General features: G+C 37.1%; 1 protein-coding gene across 8 annotated transcripts in view; it reads left to right on the top strand.

Annotated features, from left to right (window-relative positions):
• The window catches only part of LRRC7 (leucine rich repeat containing 7), a 559,049-nt gene extending 541,013 nt beyond the window's left edge, over window positions 1-18,036 (top strand). For 7 of the 8 annotated variants that reach the window (XM_032301472.1, XM_032301475.1, XM_032301471.1 and 4 more), the window contains one exon: window positions 10,638-18,036. In XM_032301472.1, the coding sequence (XP_032157363.1) occupies window positions 10,638-10,745 (108 nt within the window). In that variant the 3' untranslated portion in view covers window positions 10,746-18,036. The remainder of the gene's footprint in view (window positions 1-10,637) is intronic. The other variant, XM_032301469.1, reaches the window with a different exon arrangement.
• Window positions 18,037-22,549: the final 4,513 nt, after the last annotated feature.

Genomic DNA, 22,549 nt, shown 5'->3' with positions numbered 1-22,549 from the left:
TCAGAGTGCTTATCAAGAGAGTTTACTCTTGATGGAGCAGGAATTACTCCAGGCTTAATGGAGAAGAAAAAGGAGGATGAGCAGAAGGACTAACTGGGTGAACCTGGCAGCAGTGTTCAGGAGCAGAGGGGAGAGACTTCCGTCAGAATAAGCTAGTGTGGAGTTCGAAGAGAGAATACTGGAGAGGGAGACCACAGGCATAAAAAAAGAAAAGGTTTTGCCCTGAGGTGGAGAACTGAAACCTGCCGAGGGCTTGGAATGGGGATGCAGGTGGGGAGGAGGTACTAAGACACAGCTTTCAAGGCTGAGAATGTGAGAAGAAAGTGTAGCCTTCCCTAAAGTCTAACTAAAACGTCCGCAGAGGCCTGAATCTACTATATACAGAGACAGAGTACTGTGTCTGTATTTGGCCACCCAATCAAGCTTTCCTTGTCTGAATGGAAGTTCTGTGCTTCTTCGAATGACCAGTAGGTGTGGTGAGCTGCTAACAGTATTATCTTACTTAGCTAAAGTTTATTTCTTCAACAATCTCAAAGCAAAGAGCTTCCGAGAAGCCATAATTAATGTCACAAAGTCCATGCACTAAATTTCATGCCTTTCACTCAAAAAAAAGACTTTATTTCATACTTGGAATGTCTTACCTCGCTTTCCAGACCACCAAGGGGAAAGCCTCTGGATCCAGGCACATAGCCAGAAGCAAAAGTCATAGCTAACAGTTTCATTGTCCAAGAAGAGAGAGAAACTTCCTTCCTTTAAAAGATAGAACCAAAATTCAAAGAGTACAGCAGAGTCATTCAGTATAGACTATAGAGTGTTTCCCAATGGCACCCCTTACAGTATCTTTTTTGAAAGGAGTTCCTTACTCAAAGAAGTTTCAGATCCATCTCAGATTCTATCCCTTGTTTCAGGATTTCACAATGTATTAAGAATTTCAGAACCTGAGAAATCTTACAAACTTACATGTCCCAAAATATTTAACCATACAGCCCTCTTTACGAACAACATTAACTAACTACCTCCACAGAATACACTTTGGGAAATGTTTCTTACAGAAGCTTCTAACTGGGCCCACGGCTTTATCCCACAGTGTTCATTTTCATAATTATCATCACGAGTCATCTGGAATGGGTTAGAGTATATTCATGTCTCTGAATTTTTAAAAATTTCTCCCAAAAAAGCTACAAAAACTCAAGTGAGAAATTTTTGTTATGGTTAAAATGAAGTATGGGACCCTTAAAAAAATGAACTTAAGCTATTTGGAAATTTCATTAAAGCATTTTCCAACAAAGTCAAATGAGTTAACGCTTTTCTTTAGTTGATCTTACTTGGTGGTTGAAAATCAAAAACATCAGAGAGGTTGGGGAAAAGGTTGGGGGAAAGGGTCAGTAATCACATAATTCTTAATGTTCAGAGAAATTATTGCTTTTAATGATGTAATACATTTGAAGAATAAGATTTTTAATACAATTTGATTAGAAGACAATAAATAATTTTTAAAAAATGTGTATGGTTTTATATGCCAGAGTTTCACTACATATCTCATTCAATTTATGAAATTCAGTTCAGTAAATTAATAAAAGATTGCGTTTAATTTACATATTGTGAATCAAAGCAGGAATATTATATAGAGTAAGTAAAACAGGAAAACCAATAAGAACAAGTTAAGTTCATTAGACTGGCTCTAACTTCCATAATTTGGCTGAAATAAAAATAACAATTAAGCACCTATATTGTGCCATTTATATCAGGCAACAATTCTGCAAGATATCTACTATTGACAGAGGCTAAATGACTTCTTTGAGCTTCTTACATTATACAGTACTGATTCCAGTGGAACAAATTTGATTGATAGCATCATATGCATCAGATTTTCTATTTACATATTTGGAAAACATGTATTAAATGCCCATTGTGTAGGGAGTACTGTGCCAAGCAATGTGAACAATGTAATAGACTATAGCTAAGTCCCGGGCTTTACCTAACCTAGCCCAGGAAGTAGACATGCCCAAAATTATCTGAGTAGAAAATGAATGAAGAAGAAAGGAAAGAAGATTACTTCAACATTTAATAAAAGCAACTTCCAGTCTGTCCTCTTTTAAGAGTGAGTGCTCTACCCCACAGAGACCAACAGGGCTACACAAGCCTCCTGAAAATGAGAGATTCATTTTGCAGTTCTGTTCATTTTACAGTTTCTATTTCTTTAAAAAGAAATAAAGTATAGCTTGTCAGGGCATTGCTTTGCAAACCAAGGTAGGGAATTCATCTGTTAGAGATGTTCATTCAACACACTTGATAAGAAGAAAACAGGCATTCTAAAATCAGACCAGATAAATAATAAGTAAATGTCTTCAGAATTACTACTTATTACCAGTTCCTTGCCCAAATTCCTAAACAAATAATTGACAAAGTCTGTAGTTGAGTCTATTCTAGTTTGCCATGTCTTTTTTTGAGCCAGAATTCATGAAACATTCAAACTGCAGTACGTGTGTGCACTTAAGATAAAAGAAAAATTCTTATTTATGCTTAATTCTATGAAGTTTTTTTAATACTTCAGTAAAGGCATTAAGACTTCAACCTTTCTCACATTTAAGAAGTGCAATGTAAATTTTTCATGGGAACTTTCCAAGAATTTAAGGTCTATAGTTCAGATTTTTGATAGAAAGGAAAATTTTTCAAATGACTTGGCTTAAAGTCAAGGTAGTATTGATTATGCAGTATTTTCAGCTCCAAATATATGCCAGTATTTAATGAGAGTACTCTATCAGATTAAAACTCTGAAATGAGACTGAATTCCAGGTAGCTAATGTGAAACATAATTATGATTATTTAAGATTCCCACTGTTCCTCATAATGTCTGGCTATCAGGATCAAACACCAAGAAGGCTTGCCCTTGTAGCTCTAATACGATTGCTGTATTTTTTAGTTTTCCCTCATTCCAAGAGTTATAGGCTTTTAGAGATATTAATGTACTAATGTATATCTATGTACAAAATACATGTATACTGCCTCTTTTAAATGTTTGTCCTGAGGGTGAGTTTCAATCAACCAAGAATCACTCACCTAGTCCCTAATACCATTTTTTTTTGGATTATAAAGGAGTCATGCTGTCCTCCTTACTGGAAAATACCACCAACCCTGTGGCCAGCCGTCTTAGCAATTAGTTTTTAAAGTTAAAACTTTGAATAATAAGGATACAACAAAATTCCTGGGAGATTTTCAGCATCCTCTGTAGAATTTCTGTAGTATAAACATCCATAATTTACCCATTTAACAAAACAGTTACCAGAAGGAAATCAAAGATAAATCTTGGAAGGAACAAGAGGATGGAATCCAAAAACCAAGTAGGCTTTACAGTAAACTGATGGGCCATAATTGCAAAGCTCTACTTTTTGTTTTAATTGTAAATATGATTTTCATTAACTTTCCATCTTTCCATGTCTAAATCATGCAAAGGGACAACTAAAAAACATTTTATGGCACCAATGTCAAGTGGAATTTTAAAAAGGCAGGATATCTCCTAGAAACAATAGCAAGATTATACAATAAAATGTTCCTTTATACTTTCAAATCAGCTAAAGCCAAGCCCATTAGTTATATATTCTCGAAGCATAAAACTTTCAGAATATCTTTTCCTACCCGAATTTTTTTCTTATTAACTTCATTTTAACTTAATAAGCCATTTCATTTATATCTCATTTTTCATTAAATTGCTATTTCCCCTAAAGTGCACACATTTATTATAATAGACTGTGTTTATATAAAACATATATGTGACCAACTTTGACAATGTATTTTAAAGTTTCATTAATTTAGCATTGATTCTTCAAATTATCTTTTGCATTTATAATACTCATATATTCAAAATATCAAATGCACAAATGTAGATTATACACATTTTCTTTTCTTTTTTAAAAATGTTTTAAAGATCTTTATTTATTTATTTATTTGACAGAAAGCACGAGCGAGAGAGAGAGCACATGAGCAGGGGCTAAGGGAGAGGGACAAGCAGACTCTCCAATGAGCAGGGAGTCCAGTATGGGGCTTGATCCCAGGACCCTGAGATCATGACCTGAGCCAAAGGCAGACCCACCGACTGAGCCACCCAGGCGCCCCTACATTTACTTTTGAAAGTATCATTGGATTTATAACCTGCCCTCAAAAATATTGCCTAGTAGTAACCTCTACTTCCTCAGCTCTTTTTCCATTCACACACATAAGACAACCACAAAATACTACTAGGTGAAATATTATGATTCTTCTCATATTCATTTTAATTGGAAAATCTCTACACAAACATAGTAACATAATTTTCTGATTTCCTGTCTGAATTATCCAAGATGTGAGCCAGATAGCAAAATTCATTTCAACAATATAAATTCCCTTTGCTCTTCAGTCCTAACAATGGAAAGAAAAGGTTCTCTTGAACTGAAATTTTATCTCCTTTCATTCAAACCCCTCTTCCAACCCCTTCTGTCATTGTTTCCCCCCGCAACAGGCCTAACCCAATGTTCCATGTCAAGAAATGACTCAATTCATATTAAAAATTCAATTCATTTAATGAACCTAAAACATTCATTAACAATCTCACAACATCCAATGAAACGGATTGTGCCAAGTTACTGAGCTGACTACTGTAACATAAATGCCCACCTAGTCACTAGCTCTGTGAGCCTGGATACTTCATGTATTATCTCCGATCCTCACATTTTCATCTTTAAAAAAAAAAAAAATAGGGTTAACTAAACAAGAAAAAGGTGGTCCCATCTGACATTTTGTCCTTCTATTCTTGTGACTTAATGAAAACTCAAGAAAGTAATAGTGAAGTAATATTAATTAGTAGTGGGTTTATTTCACTGGTTCGTAGTGTGTCAGGCAAAGTGTGCCAGACCAGTTGGAGGTTCCGATGTATGCCTTTGCATACATTAACCCACTTAATCTTTAATAAACTTTCTAAGATAACGTGCTTTCTGATCTTTCAGAGTTCTCCTGTTATTTGAAGACATTCCCAGATAGTCCCTAGTTGTGGCGTTTTAAATAAGCGTCTTGAGGTTTCCGAAAGCTCTGGTTTTTAGATACCAGATATTTCTGGGGACTAAAATTACCGGTAGAGCCCTGATGTTTATTTGACTCAGTGATCTAAGTTATCAACCTGCTTATTTCCTTCTGGGAAATCGGCTCTGCACTTGAGTCTCCAAGTGTAGAACTCTCATTTGTCACTACAAAGCATGAAAACTAAAAGCTGATGGTTTAAAGCGACATTAAAGCTAGTTTATACGCTGGATCTTTTTAGCCTTGAATCAGAGCCCGGACGGTGGTTCAGAACATCCTGAAGCCAGTTTTATTGGAAACTGAGCCAGATACAAAGCCAGACTTCAGCAAGCTTTATCTTTTCCCTGGGTTTTTTTTTTTCCCCTCTCTGCTGCAGCAAGCTAGGGTTCATTGGGGCCACTGGAAAAGATTTGATTCTCTTGGATTTTCTGCAGCTTTTGTGAGCACAGTACCATGATCCCCTTCCTGCTCACTCTTCCCTGTTATCCTTCTGTCTGGATCTCCCAGTAGCCCCTCTGTCCTGTTTTCTCCCCTCCATGCCTCTGTCCCCTGAGATCTTGTTCTTCAATTAGGCCACTGAGCTGGAGCCAGCTTTCTGCCATCCTCCTGCAGGAAGGATTAGGCCCTCTTACCTCAGGCAGATTTTCCTAGACGCCCAGGGCAACAGCAAATGCTATCTTTCAGCTTTGCTCTAAATGTCACAAGCTGCAACCCCATCCCCTGGTTTGATTTCCCTTCTTTCACAATGCTCCCTTTTAAATTTATCTTCTGATAAATCTCTCAGCATTCCCTGTGGTGAATACCACAGTAAAGCCTAACCTCTGTCGCTAATGCTGCCACCCTGACCTCCTTCCTGAACTCCAGTCTCTTGTTTCTAAATATATGATCAACATTTCCTTTGCATGCATTGCCATGGCCACAAACCCCATTGTCTTCCCAACGAAGCTATTACTTTGTTTCCATTTTCCGTTAATGATACCACAATCTGATTCGTTTGTTTCTTCTACCCTTGTTCAATTAAATGCCAAATTTATAGATTCTACCCTAAAAGTTTTCTCCTTTTTTAATCCATTTCCTCCCAACTTTCCTGGCACTGTCCTAGCAGATAGCTTGACTTAGTCTTTCCACTTTTGAGAGAGAAAGCTCACATATGGCTACAAAAACCCAATTAAGCCAGAGTTAACACTATAATAAGAATGAGAGGTTCAGCATTTCTGGAGATTCTAATTTAGGACCAAATGTTATTTCTACCAGTATTTTTGGAATGACTTATGTTAATCCTGAGAGGAATCTGAATGAGAATTAAGGTTTTGCACTCTCTGTAAAGAACAAATTATGTCAGGAGATGATATAGCAACAACTTTAAGGGGGAAATGGTCATTATTTTATCATAATCAATGAAATGTCAGTTCAGATCAATGGAAGCAACCATGGTCTTCTTATTTTAGTGAAGTATTGAAAGAAATAATAAGAACAAATATTACGGTGTCAGATTATTCAGCCCTGGATGTGTGGCCTTAGTCAGGTGGCTTGGCCTCTCTGAGGTGTAGCTCTTTCACTGACAAAATAAGAGCATTAGCCTAGAATATCCTTGCTCTCACTCTCTCATTCTCTCACTCTCTTACTGCCTCTTTCTATCTCTCCAGAGAAGTTTTGTTTAAATATTTCACATATTGGGCTATCTCTCTTCATTTTGAAGAAAATAATCATTTTGAAGAAAATAATCTACAAACTAACCCCAGCTTTCATCAACCCCCCCACCAACACACACACACATTAGCTTATTTTTATGGTTCTTTCCTATGCTAAAGCCTAGAGTCTAAGTTCACTGATAATTTTATTTTTAAATTCTCATAAAAATGATTTCATACTCAGATCATCTTATAATTCTTTTCCTTACACGGATTGTTGAAGAATTTACTTGAAAGAGCCAACTGTTCACATGTCTAGAGCTGGAGGAGGCTCTAGGCTTGAGTGAGACAAGATTGTGGCCCTTTCGTTAACCACACTCTTGCCAGGTGTGAGTATGGGGAAAACTCTTCTAATTCACCTCAGAGAAATCGGGTCCCTGAAAATTTTCCCTATTCCCCTTCTGTTCCACTGAGCTACCCTAGTACTTTTTTTTATCTCTTCTGGTGATAATCCAGATGTTGAGGGCCTTCTATGGGTAAGGCATTTTCTACATTATTTTACATTATGTCCATGGCTAATTTCCCCTTCGGGATGGTTACTTCTTTAAGGGGAGCGTTCCCTGTCTCATCTCTTTCTTATTCCTATCCCCAGTGCCAGGCACAATGCCTTGAGCACAGTTAATATAACAGGTGTTTTTGATTGAAAAAAAAAAAGGAAAAAAATGATAGAAGTAAAACACCCTTTTCTGAAGACCTTTTGATAAAAGTATCATTCAAAATTAACAGCCGTGATTAATTTGCTATCTGGGCTCTCTTCCACTTGTGCTCTTAAAATTGATATTATTTTGGGACTGGTAGTTCCTAAAACCAGGAATGGTGAGGTCTAATGGTGGACAATATACCATTCATGACCTCCAAACCTAGAGAATTCCTTTTCTCTGAAACACTAAGATACTGAAATTTCAAACAATTCCCTGAAAATTCTTGGTGGGTTTGGAGTTTATTGCAACTCTAGGTTTTGAGTCTTCCGATAGAGAAATCTGAGCATTCACAAAGTTATTATTAAGGACATTTAAGAATTCCATTATTAAAATTAAATTTAGGAGCACCTGGCTGGCTCAGTCAGTCCAGCATGCAACTCTTGCTCTCTGGGTTGTGAGTTCTGGCCCCACATTGGGCATTGAGCTTGCTTAAAATAAGTAAGTAAATACATAAATAAATAAATTTAATTCTCAACTCAGGTATGTCTTTTGGTCAAATTGGGGACATTAAGGCAGTTAGTATATTCCTCAAAAATACAGTGGAAGAAGCATACATTTCACCCAAGTTTGCTATTTTCCTGATGTCAGATACAGATTGAGAATAAAAAGAAGAATGCACCATATGCTGTGTTCTCTATCCCACATCTTCATCTGACTAGAAATAGCATCACATGGAATCCAATTCTCTGGTTTTAACTACAACTGAAGCAAGAAATGTGGGCTGTGGAACAAACCCAAAGTTCTACCCAACTATAATTTCCTGCCACCCAAACAGCTGATGCTAATTTGATAAGCATTTCCATTAATTAAATGTTATTATATACATTAAAGGAGATAAATATATTTAGAGAGAGGAGGGAGGTTAGGAGAGAGAAGGAGGTTCTTCTATTCAAAATAAATTTGGGGGCGTCGTTAAGTGTCTGCCTTCGGCTCAGGTCACGATCCTGAGGTCCTGGGATTGAGCCCCACATCAAGCCCCACATCGGTCTCCCTGCTCCGCGGGAAGCCTGCTTCTCTCTCTCCCACACCCACTGCTTCTGTTCCCTCTCTAGCTGTGTCTGTCAAATAAATAAATAAAATCTTTAAAACAAACAAACAAATGTATACTTCTAGTAATATGGGCTTTCATGGTTTTACATTTCTGTGTCCTCGTATTTTCCCTGTTAGATGTATTGAGGTTTAAGAAATGCAGTATTTTAGGACCTCCTTTTTTTTATCATATCATTAGTCAACCAATTTTAACAAACTACTGATAAAATATAATGTGTCAGATGACTTTCATCTAAGTTATAAAGACTACACAGTACTGTGATCTGTTGTTTTAAATTTTAAAAAGCCAAAGGCAGTGAAATATCTAGAGTGGTTATTTGAAATATTAATCATATTTTAAGAAAGCATTAAAAAAGTAAAACAACAAAGGCAATGAGTTCCCCAAATTAGTATCAGTCAATTAAAAACTGAAAACGTCAACCAATTAACTGGCTCTGTTATTGGTACTTTGCCACCTAGTAAGTTTGGCTGACTCTTCCAAATCAACGGAGTCCCAGATGCGAGGAAAACTTACATAATTATTAGTCATGGAGTTTCCAAGAATTATTCCTACCAAGTTTCTGTAAGGTTGTGTTTTATTTGGGCCTTAATGACAGTGAAGTTTTATGGGATCCACTTCTTTATACATTAATAGTAGAAATCATTCCAATCAAGAGAAGCTGTAATTTAATACAGGAAAAAAAGAGCACTCACAGCAGAAAAGCACATGAAGAGTCGAATACTAACCAGTTGAATCCCAAAATTTTAACCTTAGCCTAACTGTGTTTAAAATGGATTTTGAATGCTTAGACTGATAATTCTTAACTAGAAGATGACAGGCATTTTCACTGTTACTAATATCAGTGTGCTTCACCTCTGAGGGATGGATATCTTAGGTATATTGGATGCCATTGAGAACCACCAGTATAAATAATGAATATATTTGCATTTAGCAATGGGGGAAGTAAAAATGATCTCTTTAATATAAAACTGTAGGGGTGGGGGCGCCTGGGTGGCTCAGTGGGTTAAGAACTCTACCTTCGGCTCAGGTCATGGTCCCAAGGGTCCTGGGGTCGAGCCCTGCATTGGGCTCTCTGCTCGGTGGGGAGCCTGCTTCCCACTCTCTCTGCCTGCTTCTCTGCCTACTTGTGATCTTTCCGTCAAATAGATAAATAAAATCTTAAAAAAAAAAAAATGTAGGGGTGGGGCGCCTGGGTGGCTCAGTGGGTTAAAGCCTCTGCCTTCGGCTCAGGTCATGATCCCCAGTGTCCTGGGATCGAGCCCCGCATCGGGGTCTCTGCTCAGCAGGGAGCCTGCTTCCTCCTCTCTGCCTGCCTCTCTGCCTACTTGTAATCTCTGTCAAATAAATAAATAAAATCTTTAAAAAAAAATTAAAAATTAAAAAAAAAAAATGTAGGGGTGCCTGGGTGGCTCAGTCAGTTAAGCATCTGCCTTTGGCTCGAGTCATAATCCCAGGGTCCTGGGATGGAGCCTTGCGTTGGACTCCTTGCTCAGCGGGGAGCTTGCTTCTCTCTCTGTCCGTCTCCTTGATTGTGCTTTCTCTCTCTTTCCCTCTCTCTCTCTCTCTCCCCCAAATAAATAAACCTTTTTTTTAAAAGAATTTAAAAAAATATAAAAATGTATAAACTAAGAACTTTTCAATGAGCCAAAATAAGATCTAATAAGACCCTAAGTGTGCAACCATGTGTGTCATGAGTGCAGTATTTCACCTTGCTGATGGTATTATTCTTTTCAGTAATTATATAGCAAGAAGGCAATGGTCCAGTCCGGTGGACACTTCCAAAACATCTCAACTAAGTATCTGTAAATACAAGACAAATCAAAAGAACGACCACAGAACAACTGCCATATTTCAAAATGTATCTATCTGTTATTCACCAGGGCATCTCTATGATTAGTACAGTGCCCAGGACAGTCTTAGTTAGGAAGTACTAGAAGCTTGTTAAATATTTGTTGAGTTAATAATCTGAATCAAAGGTGGGTGAAATTAATTAGCTGTTTCCATAGTTATAATTCTATTATGAATTTTGAAAACCAATAGTTTTTGGCTGCTCAAGAGTCCCTTTAATCTTAGGATTAGAAAAAATGATGAGATTACAAACAAGTATCTTGCATTGATTGCCCTGTTTTATTTGTGTGTTTACAGGCAAATGGACATAGTTTTGTACATATGGAACATGAAAAAGCTGTATTACTACTGAAGAGTTTCCAGAATACAGTAGACCTAGTTATTCAACGTGAGCTTACTGTCTAAATATTTTTTATAAATAGTGAAGATACGTCTAGCCAGACCTAATGTTCAAAAATAAATTTATACATAGAAACAAATTTTGCCATTTGCTGGACCAATGGCAAACATTAGTGCCAAATGTATAATATTATATGTTAGCACTGATCATCCTTAAAAATGTTAACTATATAAATATGATGTTCATGTGGTTATGTATTAGTTTTACTTGTCAGCCTCCGGCTGTGCATTGGTGCAGTTTTGTTTTTGTTTTTGTTTTTGTTTTTTTAATCAAATAAGTTTCTTCTCGAAGTGGATTTCATATAATTTCGGAGCACGGAAGCACATACAAGCTCTTTACGAATTCTGCTCTCCATCAGAAACACTGCCTCAAAGTTGTATATGCCTTTATATAGAAAATACAAATATAAAGAATTGTAATTCCCATAAAATATTTCTAGCACAGGTATATGTTGGCATATATACAAAAAGAATATAGAGAAAAACAATATTTTCATAAACTAAACATCTCGGATTGAGAAAGAAACTATATCTTAAAATAAGACTTTACTATATTGAATCTTTTTCAATAAAAATTACATGATAATGCCTTATGAAAGTAACTGTACATATGGTATAAAGTGTTTATATTTGGTTCCATATTCATTTGCTAAATTCTCATAACACAGAGTGAAATATTTCATAAATTAGCCATTTATCTCTGGGACCGGAATAAAAATAGGACAAACTAATTTGTTCAATGCCTTTAGCTAATTACAATACACACAAAGAGTTAAGAAACAGACTAAAGGTCATTACAGATAAATCTTTTTCACCACAAATTTAAGCAGTGAATGATGGGTGGCAGGAAAGATATTGCTTAATTTCTTTCAAGTTTATGTTGATTATAAAGTGGAGCCCATGTGATTTCTTTACTTGTAAATGTGGAATTTATTTGTGTGTTGCTTTATCTAATTTGCTACTTTTAAATAATTTAAAATGAGTTTTGGAGATTGATAAAATTTATCATTAAGGAAGATCGTTGTTAGAAAGTTATGGTGGATGATTAAAAAACTTTGGCATTTAAATATGAAACTTCAAATATAATTTCTCAGAGCTGTGGTCTACCTGTATTATTAATTTCAGTGCCTGTTTTGTGTGGGCAAAAATAGAGAAAATACTTTTTTTCCAAAAATGTTTCGAAGTATAATCCTGGGTTCTCTTATTGAGAGAAAGACAAGCATAGTTAATAGAGAATTTGTTATTTTTACATTAGAATTGTTTCCTCTATAAATAATCAAAATTCATTTTATAATCCTTTAAAAATATTTCTTTTTTATATTAGTCATTAATTTGATTAAAATATTAATTTGAAATTCCAGAATAATTTCCCAGAGTTGGTTGTATGCATGCTCTCATATTTCCACATAGCTATATATATATATATATATATATATATATATATGTATGTATGTATAATGGATTTAGTTTACATGGTAGTGTTTCAAGTATTCTATTAGGATTTTCACAATAGTATCATGTACTGGTGTCACCAAAGCTCTGAGAGTAATATTTGTAAGTTAACTGTTTTATGGGGACATTGAAAATACTGTATTTTTGTAGGGTCTATTAAAATGAGTGTCACTTATTAGAAGTACAGTGGTATTTTTTGGCAATAGAATTTGTCACTTGAAGGCAAATGATACTTCACTTTATAGATGATGCACTAATTTTGATGTTGCTTTACGTCAGGGTGACATTATACCATGATTTTATAGGGTTTGACATTTAGCAAATGATTAAATGATTGGCCTATTTAATACGTTTCCCAGAAGTAAGTTTTAAATGCATTTTAATATATCAACAGTTTCTGATGAGAAATGTCTTTCAGAGCCTAATTTCCTTTGTCAAAAACTGACACCAAACCATGGTACCACGGTTTCCAGCTGCTATTATAGGATGATCATCATTAATCAAGATGGAGGCCCCCACTGGCCTCACAAGATCACTTAAAAGAAAAACAAACTCATGGGTGTAGTGTTGGCAATGAAGCATCTCAACTCATCCCATCAGTTCTGTTTAATCTGTTCTGGGAGAGGTCGAAGAAGAGTCAGACAGAGGACCACCCAAGTCTCGTCTCTTATGTCAGGTCTCCCCATCAGACCCATGGCTCCAGGAGAGGCTTCTGAGGCACAGAGCTACAAGGATCATAGTAAACACCTCTTCCACTCCTGATGGGACACCATTGTCCTGGCCCAGGGCTCTCATCCTTACTGTTCTACAGGAAATGAGGAAAAGAAATGGGGTTCCTGACCCACTGGAAAAGAAATATGATGTTTCAAAGCACCTCATTGTCAATTGTTCTGCCATGCTGCATACTGAGAAAAGGCAGGTAATAATGAAAAGAGACATTTTTTTTAGATTGATTGAAAAAAAATTACTAATTACTCGAGGGGTTAAAAAATCTAATTTATTCCATAGGCGACCAAAACCAAAAATACATTAATTTCTGAGTATTGACTTTTGGAGTAATTGGCTTTGCTCCCTGAAATAAGAATCTGGTTTATGTTAACCACCCCTTCCCACAGAAAGAAAGAAAGAAAGAAAGAAAGAAAGAAAGAAAGAAAGAAAGAAAGAAAGAAAAGGGGAAAAAAAGTTAAAGGTGTGCCTTTTTAAAAAAGAAAAACGACGACAACAAAGGAGTGAAATTCATGATGATTCCAATAGATTTGCCTCTTGGTCTTTGATTTTTACTGAGATCTTTCTGCTGAGGAAGCGATCTCAATCTGGTGAATCAGTAAGACACAAGGAAGGAGAATGGGAAAGATAAGGGTGGAAAGAACAAGGAGTGAAAAGTACTGGTAGAATTCCTGCAGATTTTGCAAAGCCAAATAGACATTCGTGGTCAATTTTTAAAACTTTATATGGCTTAAAAATACAATGCCACAAAAGATCTCTTACAATAATTTCCACCTTCTAGACAATATAACTCACTTTAACAAAGAGAATAATTTCAAAATATAAGTGTACTTTTGACAAGGAATACTCAAAATCAGTATAACATACTGATATTTACATCATGCTAATTGATTGCTCATTGAAACCTATAAAACATGTGTGTCTCGGTTCATTAAAACTCTTAATTGCATAAAAACATCAAACAATCCTAGTTGTTTCTGGGTCTTACATTGGATTACCACTTTCAAGATGAAAAGCAGTTTTAAAGAGAGGATGACAAATCAGCATTAATTTGTTTTTAATCTGAAAGATGACTGCACACATATTACTAATATAATTGCTTATTTAAAAAGTAGGACTGAAATATCTTTCCGTGGGTGAACTAAATAGATAGTACACCCAGAGAGAGGAAAATGAAGAAATTAGATTTACACCTTCAAATATTAAGTGAAAGTATTTGATTTGCCAGAATGATTAGATGAAGGGAGCAAGAAAAACATTTTACCATAAATCATCAAATCAAATACCTCCACCAAAATTTAAATATTTGGAAAATATAGTGTTTGTCACCTTGTCTTTTCATTGGCTTTTAATGCTGTGCTCGGTCAATTCCTGCCCCCTTACTGGCACCCAGATCAAAAATGTCTATTCTGATGGATCTGCTGTTATCAAGAGGCAACAATACACCATAATCAGATAAACGGGCATGCTGGTACAGGACCACCGCTCTAAGCCTTTGGTAAATTCAATCAGGCAATGTGTTTGACTGATTCTTGAAATACTGACCAAACAGCGGGCTTGCTGAAACATTGGGTCAGTAAAAAGTTAATGCAAATAAGGAAATCCAGTCAGTTCAGAAGATGGGTCCTTTATCTAGTATCAAGAAAAGCAGGGTTGAGTTTCCAGGAAAGTTCCTCTCACAGAAATGCTAAATTTTTCTGAGGCTCAATAAAATGTTCAAACACTGGATTGATGATGCACCATCTTATGGTTGTAGTTAACGGATCATCTGGGAATTGGGGGTTAAGGGGGGTGGGAATCTCCAGATTTTAGATCACCTGCATGAACTATGTTCCTTAGCAATATAACTGCTTCCCATTATGAAAAGCATCCTGCCTTGCCCCAGAATATTGCCCCATCACTCAGTTAGACTGTCGCCCAGGTATATACGATAGCAAAAAACTAGAATATGGGCTGGGGAAAAACAGACGTGTACTCTAGAAAGCACCATTATAGGAGACCATCGGTGTCCGCTCCCCTGTGCATCCCTTCAGTTTCATTTGATCTAAACTACCCAGAGAATGTGTTTTCTGAAACCCCCCACTGTACAGAACTCAAAGCAGATTCAGTCAACTGGTGCAGCTGCATTCTGAACCTTCTGGGGGCATTTCCATTTCTTGTATGCAAAACTGACCTCTCTTCATTGCTGCTGTAGCTGCTATAGGCCCATCCCTCTGACTCGCTATGATGTTCCAAAGGCAGAGGATGGCTGCTGACACAAGGATAAGAGGCCCCCTTAGAGTTCTAATTGTCTGGAGACCCTTGAGTATCTACGCATGGTTCCAGCTTCCAGTTTGGGAAGAACTTCCTTAGATGACCAAGGAACTTGAGTGGTAGCATTAACCCAGGTGCAAAGGTGGCACATTTATGTCTCTGACAACAAACCAACCTTGTGTGCGAGGGTGGGGGGGGGAGGCAATGCCTTAACAGAACCATGGTTCCACTTCTGTTTTTAAAATGTTGACTTTTGCTGTATTGACAACTCTAAGCCTGTCAGCTGATTGTTACTGGGAAAGGTTCCAATCTTCCTCACCTTTGACACTGTCTACAAGAGAATGGTTTGGAAACATGCCCCTATGAGGGTATAAATTGCACAACTTCTACTTTGGAGAATTCAGAGATTTCTGATCTATGGAGGGGAAAGATACACTCAGCTTTTGATTAAAAAGAATAAACGAAAACCTAGGAATGTTGAATTCCTCTGGATTCTCAACATGTGATTATCATAATCTTTCCTGAGAGCAGTTCTAGGGGAAGTAAAGAGGAAAAACAGAGGGGAGGGAAATAATTCTCTGCTTCCAGCTTTAGAAGGTTTAGAAGCATTACTCCATCTGCTAGGGTTTCCCTAGTGGATTTTGTTCTAGGGCAGTGAGCTCACACTTTGTAACGACCCACCGAGCGTGAAGCAGGATGAGAAATAGGGCTGGATTTAAGACAGGCACAAAGAGAAGGGTATCTCTGCAGCTGTCCTGTATCTCCCCAGACTATGCTCCAAAACACTTTTTCTTGGCCTAATTTTGTTAATAGCAGCGCCTCAAAGAGTGGAACATTATGAAATCCAGGCAGTGTTTATGTAGAAAGCACTGAAACCCTGTGACTCTTCTTAGTCTGGTGTTGGAACCAGTGTGGGCCGGGCCCAAAGAAAAAGCCATGGGTCGAACTTTTACAAATACTATATTCAAACCCAGCATAACTTACAACCTATGTGGGGATGATTACTGAGGAAAAAGTTAAATAAATCATCCACTCTTTCTCTAGTTTGAAAAGTAGATACATTTTATTCTTAAAACTACCAGTGTTGCACAGTTGTATTAGTTGTGCCAGGTTTATTTCTATCCTCCGCCCCGCCCCCACCGTCTTTAAAATAACAGGAGTTAGCAGCCTACAGTCAGGTCTCTCTATACCTGGAGTAAAATATCCTAGTACAGAGACTTTTATTCTCACCAGAAAACTCCATATTTCCTCCACAGGGAAACAATTCCTATAGCTGAATCTCAGAGGATTAAGGTATGTCACTCAAAATTCAAAACATTTGGGGGCATTTTATTGAAGAATATGATGGAAACAGTAAGTGCAATGTTTATAAATATTTGTTAAGCATCAAGTATATACCAGGCTCTGCATGACATGATCTCCTCTGCACAGAGTCTAACAATCAAGTGGGAAGATGAGAGAGCTTCCAGAAAAAAAGGCAGTACAAGGCAATGTGGTGAGTCCCTTTGTTGCTGCTCTCGGCCCATGTATTGCAAAAGGAAGTAGCATCGTTATCTAGACAAATCTCTTCTGGGTTTGAGGGTGGCTATTCCATTGGGAGCTAAGTTCTCCATACTGGGTCTTAGGGCCTTTGGGAGGCCATTATCAACGTTCACCAAGATGTAGGGCAATATTTGATAGGCTAGAAGTGGCAAGAGTGGAGACTTACTGGACAGAGTAAGTAGCAACCACAGATTCCTTTGAATCTGTAGAAGAGAATTTTGCCAGTTGGTTTGTTCTAAAGAAGAGAGAGAACACGATGAAAAGTGGTGGTGTTCTGCCTGGCCCAGCACTGTGTCTATCTATAGCCTCCTGACATGTCGGGGGAAAGAGGAGGAAGGTAGAACGTTAAGAGGCATGGACTGCTGGATTGAAGAGGTTCTTCTGTGCTGCCACCCCAAAGGGTTGTTCCTATGACCACTGTCTCTTATAGATTATCAGGGAGCTTGGGAGTCCTCAAGATCCAGTATTAGAATGAGGCACTCAGAAATGCAATCAGTTCACCAGCTGCATTTCACCAGCTGCATTTCCTGTTTATTTACTTCACTTCCCTTGGTGGGGTGAAGGGCATTCTCACTGCATGCTGTTTATCCCATCCCATGAAAATACTGTTTGCATGTTGGGTCATACGTATTTACAAACCGCAGACATCCCTTCATTCTTCCAAGGAAAGCTTGATTCCTCTGAATCTGGGAACGGCTTATTTTTTCTTCACTCTGTCTATACATAATCAGTGTTTTCGACACCTAGAAATCCTTAAACTTCCCTGAGTATTCCCTGTGCTTTTCAACCTCTGCTTTTGCCCACAGTGGTCCCTCCACTGTAATGTCTTCCTCTCCCCATCCCCTTTCTAAAGTATCAAAATTAGACGCAGCCTTCAGAGTCCAGCTCAAGCATGACCACCACCATAAAACTTTCCCTAATCTTACCTGGAAGAAATTTCTCTTATGATAATAAGTCATATTATTTTTTGGTAAATTTTATAGTACTTACCACGTTCCACCAAAGGTCATAGCTATTTGGTATTTGTGCTTTCTCTCCTATCAACTATATCAACTATATACTCCTTGAGAGGATCAGACAATACTTCAAAGAGGTATTCTAGACACAATAGCTTCCAGAGGGCACACCTGGTTTTGCTCACCATGTATCATTAGTGCCTGTCATGGTAGGTTTGTTTACACAATGATGAAATGGATGACAGGCCTAGCACATAAACACTATAAATATTGAATCCAATGGGAAGTTGGTGTCCAGTCTGCACAATCTTAAGCCATTTCACTTTCTTAGTTCGTTCACTATGCCTGTTTTTTAATTAATTTTTTTTTTTAATTTTCCCTTTTAATCTAATTCTCCTTCCCTCCTCAGTATTTCTTCTAAGACCTTTTGGGCTCTTCTGCTGTGCATCAGCAACTGTGTTTAATTTCTCTTTTATGTGTTCTAAGGACCTGAACACTGTCCAAAAAGTTTAACAAGTGGCTTTTTTTTTATTGAATTGGAATACATAACATCTATCCTTTTGATTTGTTTGGATTTTACTTCTCATCTTGGTAGAAGTCATGCATATAGGTTCCAGAAATATTTCAGAGAAGTGGATGCGTGAGTTTGAATTTACAGAGCCATGGTTTTGACCTTAAAGGCATCTTAGAAGATAATCAAACCCAGTTCCTTCATTTCTCGGAGACCCAAAGCCTAGAGAGGTGATGTGACTCTGTGAACTGAGAAGACAAAAGTGTATGGTTAGATCTGGTTGTAGACCCTTTTTAAGGTTCTTCCACCTGTCCATTGTGACTTGGTAGATTACTTTGTGCAAGCTATTTTTTTAAAATTTGGAAGCATGAGGAATGGTAAAGAGAGTTGGGTTGGGAAAGGGGTTAGGGAAAGGTAGTTGGGAAGAGGGAGTCCCCAATCCTATTTTAGCTCTAAAATTTACCGAAAGTTCTGCTTCATGCTGCCTCTTCTAGAATAAGGAAGAGTCTGTCTGCAGGCCTTTGGCTATAGTTCAGTCTGACAATGTTTACACATTGCATTTTGGCATCTTTTCATGGACAGACTCCACCACCTGTATCCCTAAAGTGAAAATGTCATATACTCCAGCCAAAATTATCAAGAAAAGCTGCAGAAAGCTATAGCATTAATATGATAAGTACTTAGATAGATCACAGAAAATCTGGATTACTTGATAAAACCACATGCCCCCTGCCAAACTGTTACAGAGGTCAGAATCTTGTCTATTGATATCAAAGTAGAGAGAAAACTATTTATACTGCCATTATCAGTAACTTCACTGGATACTTCCATTATAGGAGGGAAAGAGGGGAATCTAGTCCCGAAAAAAACGAAACAGTGTGTAAGAAGGGAAAACCCTGGGTTGGTACGCTCTTAACCACAGCTCCTTTACTACCTGATAGGATTCTGATTTCCTTGCAAGTAAAGCATTTCTTTAGCTTTCTCTCAGAAATATTTCCCATATTTTTCTATTTCAGTTGCAAAGCACATTGACTACAGAATTTAGTGAAATATTCCCAAACTTAAATCCATTTCTCATCTACTATTATGCTTATACAAATAATATTAATTACTCCATCTGCCTCTTTTTTTTTTTTTCATTTATTTTTGTGAAGGGAATTTGCTATCTCTTTACATGAAGAGAGCTTGCAGGCTGGCTGATGATGGCTTCTTTTCAGGATTTTTAAAATTCTAGAAGCCATAAGTATACCTTGAAGGAAACTTTCATCATCATTTTAAGAGTATGGTGCCTCAAATTCTCCAGAGGTCTACACTTTGGGTCTTATAGGCCAGTGTTTATATATTTACAGATGGACAGAATGTCACGGTCTGTTAAACCAACTGAAGTGAAAAATGAAAAACAAATTATTAGTTGAGAGAGTAACATTTTAGAGTAGTAAGAATATTTCAGAATAGTAAGAGTACTTTAAGTAAGGGTATTTTAGGATATAAGAGTGAGAGTAGACTTGAGGGCTGGGTTTCTAGAGAAATTCCTTCAAGAGAAATTAGTAAGTTATTAGAGAAGAACTCAAAAAGGGGAAAAGAAGTGAGATAAAGGGCTGACAGGGAGGTACAGAGAGAAATTGGAAGACAGAAATTAGACTCAGATTCAGACACACCCTCTAATAAGCTGTCCTTCAGACAGCCCCAGAACTCCCTATCTTTCCCTCTCCTCCTTGGTTTCTGGCCTTCCTCCCACTCTTCTAGAAGTAGAAAGAATTCAAAATGAAAAATAAGACATATAGTAGAATCACATTTCATTTCACTGCTATTTATTTTCAGGAACTACTTTCATAATGTAGTGAATAATTTTTTAGACATGCAACTTCACAGTATAAGGAAAATCACCCACTAAAGTTATCCCATTTAAAAAAAAAAAAAACAGGTAGTTTTCTGAAATAAAGGCTAATATCAAATAATATAGCCATAGGTAAATTCTGGGGGGAAATGAGGAAAATTATTGCTCTATCATAAAACAAAAAATGACCTTGAGAGGATCTGGCTCATCTGTCTACCTTCTGGAAAGAACTAATGTTATTTTTAATTTCCTCCAGAGAAGAGGCTGCTACTTAACTCGGTAACCCATCCTGATAAAGCGACAAAACACGTGTTTCATCCCAATAAGACCCTCCATTTCAATTGCAGGGCTTAAATCTGATATATACTATCCTCATCTACAGTTGGACAGAGCCACACACTTTTTAGGACATATCTGCACTTAGGAAAAGCCGCCACTAGATGGAGCCCTTATATCCCTATTTTATTTCCTTGTCTTGGCAATTCTGTAGCCTGGATGACCACATACACTGGACAGTCCATTCTCATACCTGTTTTGCTGATGTAACTGTGAATAACTGTTAATCAACTGTTGATAAAACTGTTAACACCCATTTCTATACTCTATTGAGATAATTAATTTGAAACAACCCTTTAGGTTTAAACAATGTAAGACAATACAGTAAGAGCTTTGGCCATATTTTAAGTAGTTTCTATATTTTTTGACTAAACCTCTCTGGTTGTATCCCAGTCATAGAGAGACCCAATCATAAGGCGAGAGAAAGAGAGAGAGAGACTGACTGCTCTCTAAGCCTTGGTGAAATGTGTGATTTAGTTCTGATATTCCCAATTGTTCAGGTTATTACACCTGCCATTTTATTAGTCCTCTAAATTGCTTTTGATTTTCAAATATTTTGTGCCTATCTGCTGTTATTTTAACCAAGCTTCCTTCAGATATGCTCATTCTAAATATGTGAAAGATAAGCTGCTATAAATTATTTACAATACATATTTTTAAATGAGCTCTTTAAAACTTAAACATTGGGATTTAAATGTGCCTAGCACAGGCTTCCTTACATAATTCTACAACTAGTCGAGTCTGAATATGTGTCTATCTGTGTGTGGCTTTACTTCCAGATGACATCTGGCAATGATAGGCATCTAATATCAACTCCTAATTTTTCATTTTAACTATGTAATTAGCATAATCATATTTTACCTAAATATAAAGTAAATTAAGGAATGTGTTGCAAAAGATATCTCATAAAGTGATAATCAGATTCAAAGAGTGGTTTAAAATCTTCGCCTCCTCCCTTCTTTCAGTCAGAATGTCTAGGTACTGGAGGTAGAGAGCCTCTGGCAGTTTGGGTGACGTGTCCTCAAGCTATTTTGGTTCTTAAATATTTGGAACTGCAGGGCCTCTGATGGCTGGATCATAGTTTTAAAAGCCAGATGTTACTGTTTACTTCTTCTAAGCTAATTATATCCTCACCCTCACAGCTTAGCCAGCACCCTTGTTTGGGACTCTCCTTTGTTAATTCCATCAAAGCCCTATTTATTTGTGGGTTCATGGTGTTTCTCTTCCAACCATTTATCTTTTCTACTTCCAACCCCAAGCAAAAATAAAAGGAAAACATGTTCTTCTTCTCTGAAGTCTATGTGAAACAATTAAATCCTCTGGTGTTTTCCTCCAAAGGAAACCATTTCCTTCTAGCCCCAAGATCAGAAACCACAAATTTAGTGTGCTCTTTCTTAAGAAATTCATTCAACCTTCTTTGGGGATTGACCTTTGAACACAATTCTTCAGCCATACTTGTGGTGTCGTTCAACTTAGCAATAATTATTTTGCACTTGATAGAATCACATAGTCTTGTTACGATCAAGACAGATTTCTCTAAAAGGTCATCACTATGATAGATACATTCTTTTTAAAAACATGAAAGTTGCTGGCAAACATTACAAATATAGGTTTGTCACCATTTCCCAGAGAAATTCAAACTTTGGACTCTGTCTCTTAAACACACACACACACACACACACACACACACGTCAGTCACTTTTTTTTTTTAGGTTTTTGCTTATTTCTGAAAAATGATAGTGACTATCCCTGTGATCTAGGGACCTAGATCATCAAAAACTACTCTAAGTTAAAATACTATAATTTCTTCTTTTCTTTTTTAAACTTTCCATAAATACTTCCAGCATGTTTACCACCCCCCCTCCAATATGGACCCATACTGAGAGGATAGATACATCCAGGCCTATGTGTGGGCTAGAACAGAGCTAGCTTAGAGAGCTCTTTAAGCATTCTCTCCCAGGTCTTCCTCTGGACCATCCTGAGAGTTGCTCTCTAGCCAATCTCTGTGTTTATCCTTTTTAAAAAGTTATCAGTAATTGAAATGATTTATCTTTGTCTTGCTGTACCATCCAATTTAATCAAAATTATTAATGAGCAAGGGATTTTGAGAACAGTAGGAGACAGAAGTAAGCCACGGTCCCCCCTCTCAAGAAACAGTGTAGTGGGGAGACAGACACAGAAAATCTAATACATGCTG

Source organism: Mustela erminea, chromosome 10 (genome assembly GCF_009829155.1).
Source record: "Mustela erminea isolate mMusErm1 chromosome 10, mMusErm1.Pri, whole genome shotgun sequence".
NCBI classification, from domain to species: Eukaryota; Metazoa; Chordata; class Mammalia; order Carnivora; family Mustelidae; genus Mustela; species Mustela erminea.
This window is presented reverse-complemented; position numbering and strand designations above follow the sequence as displayed.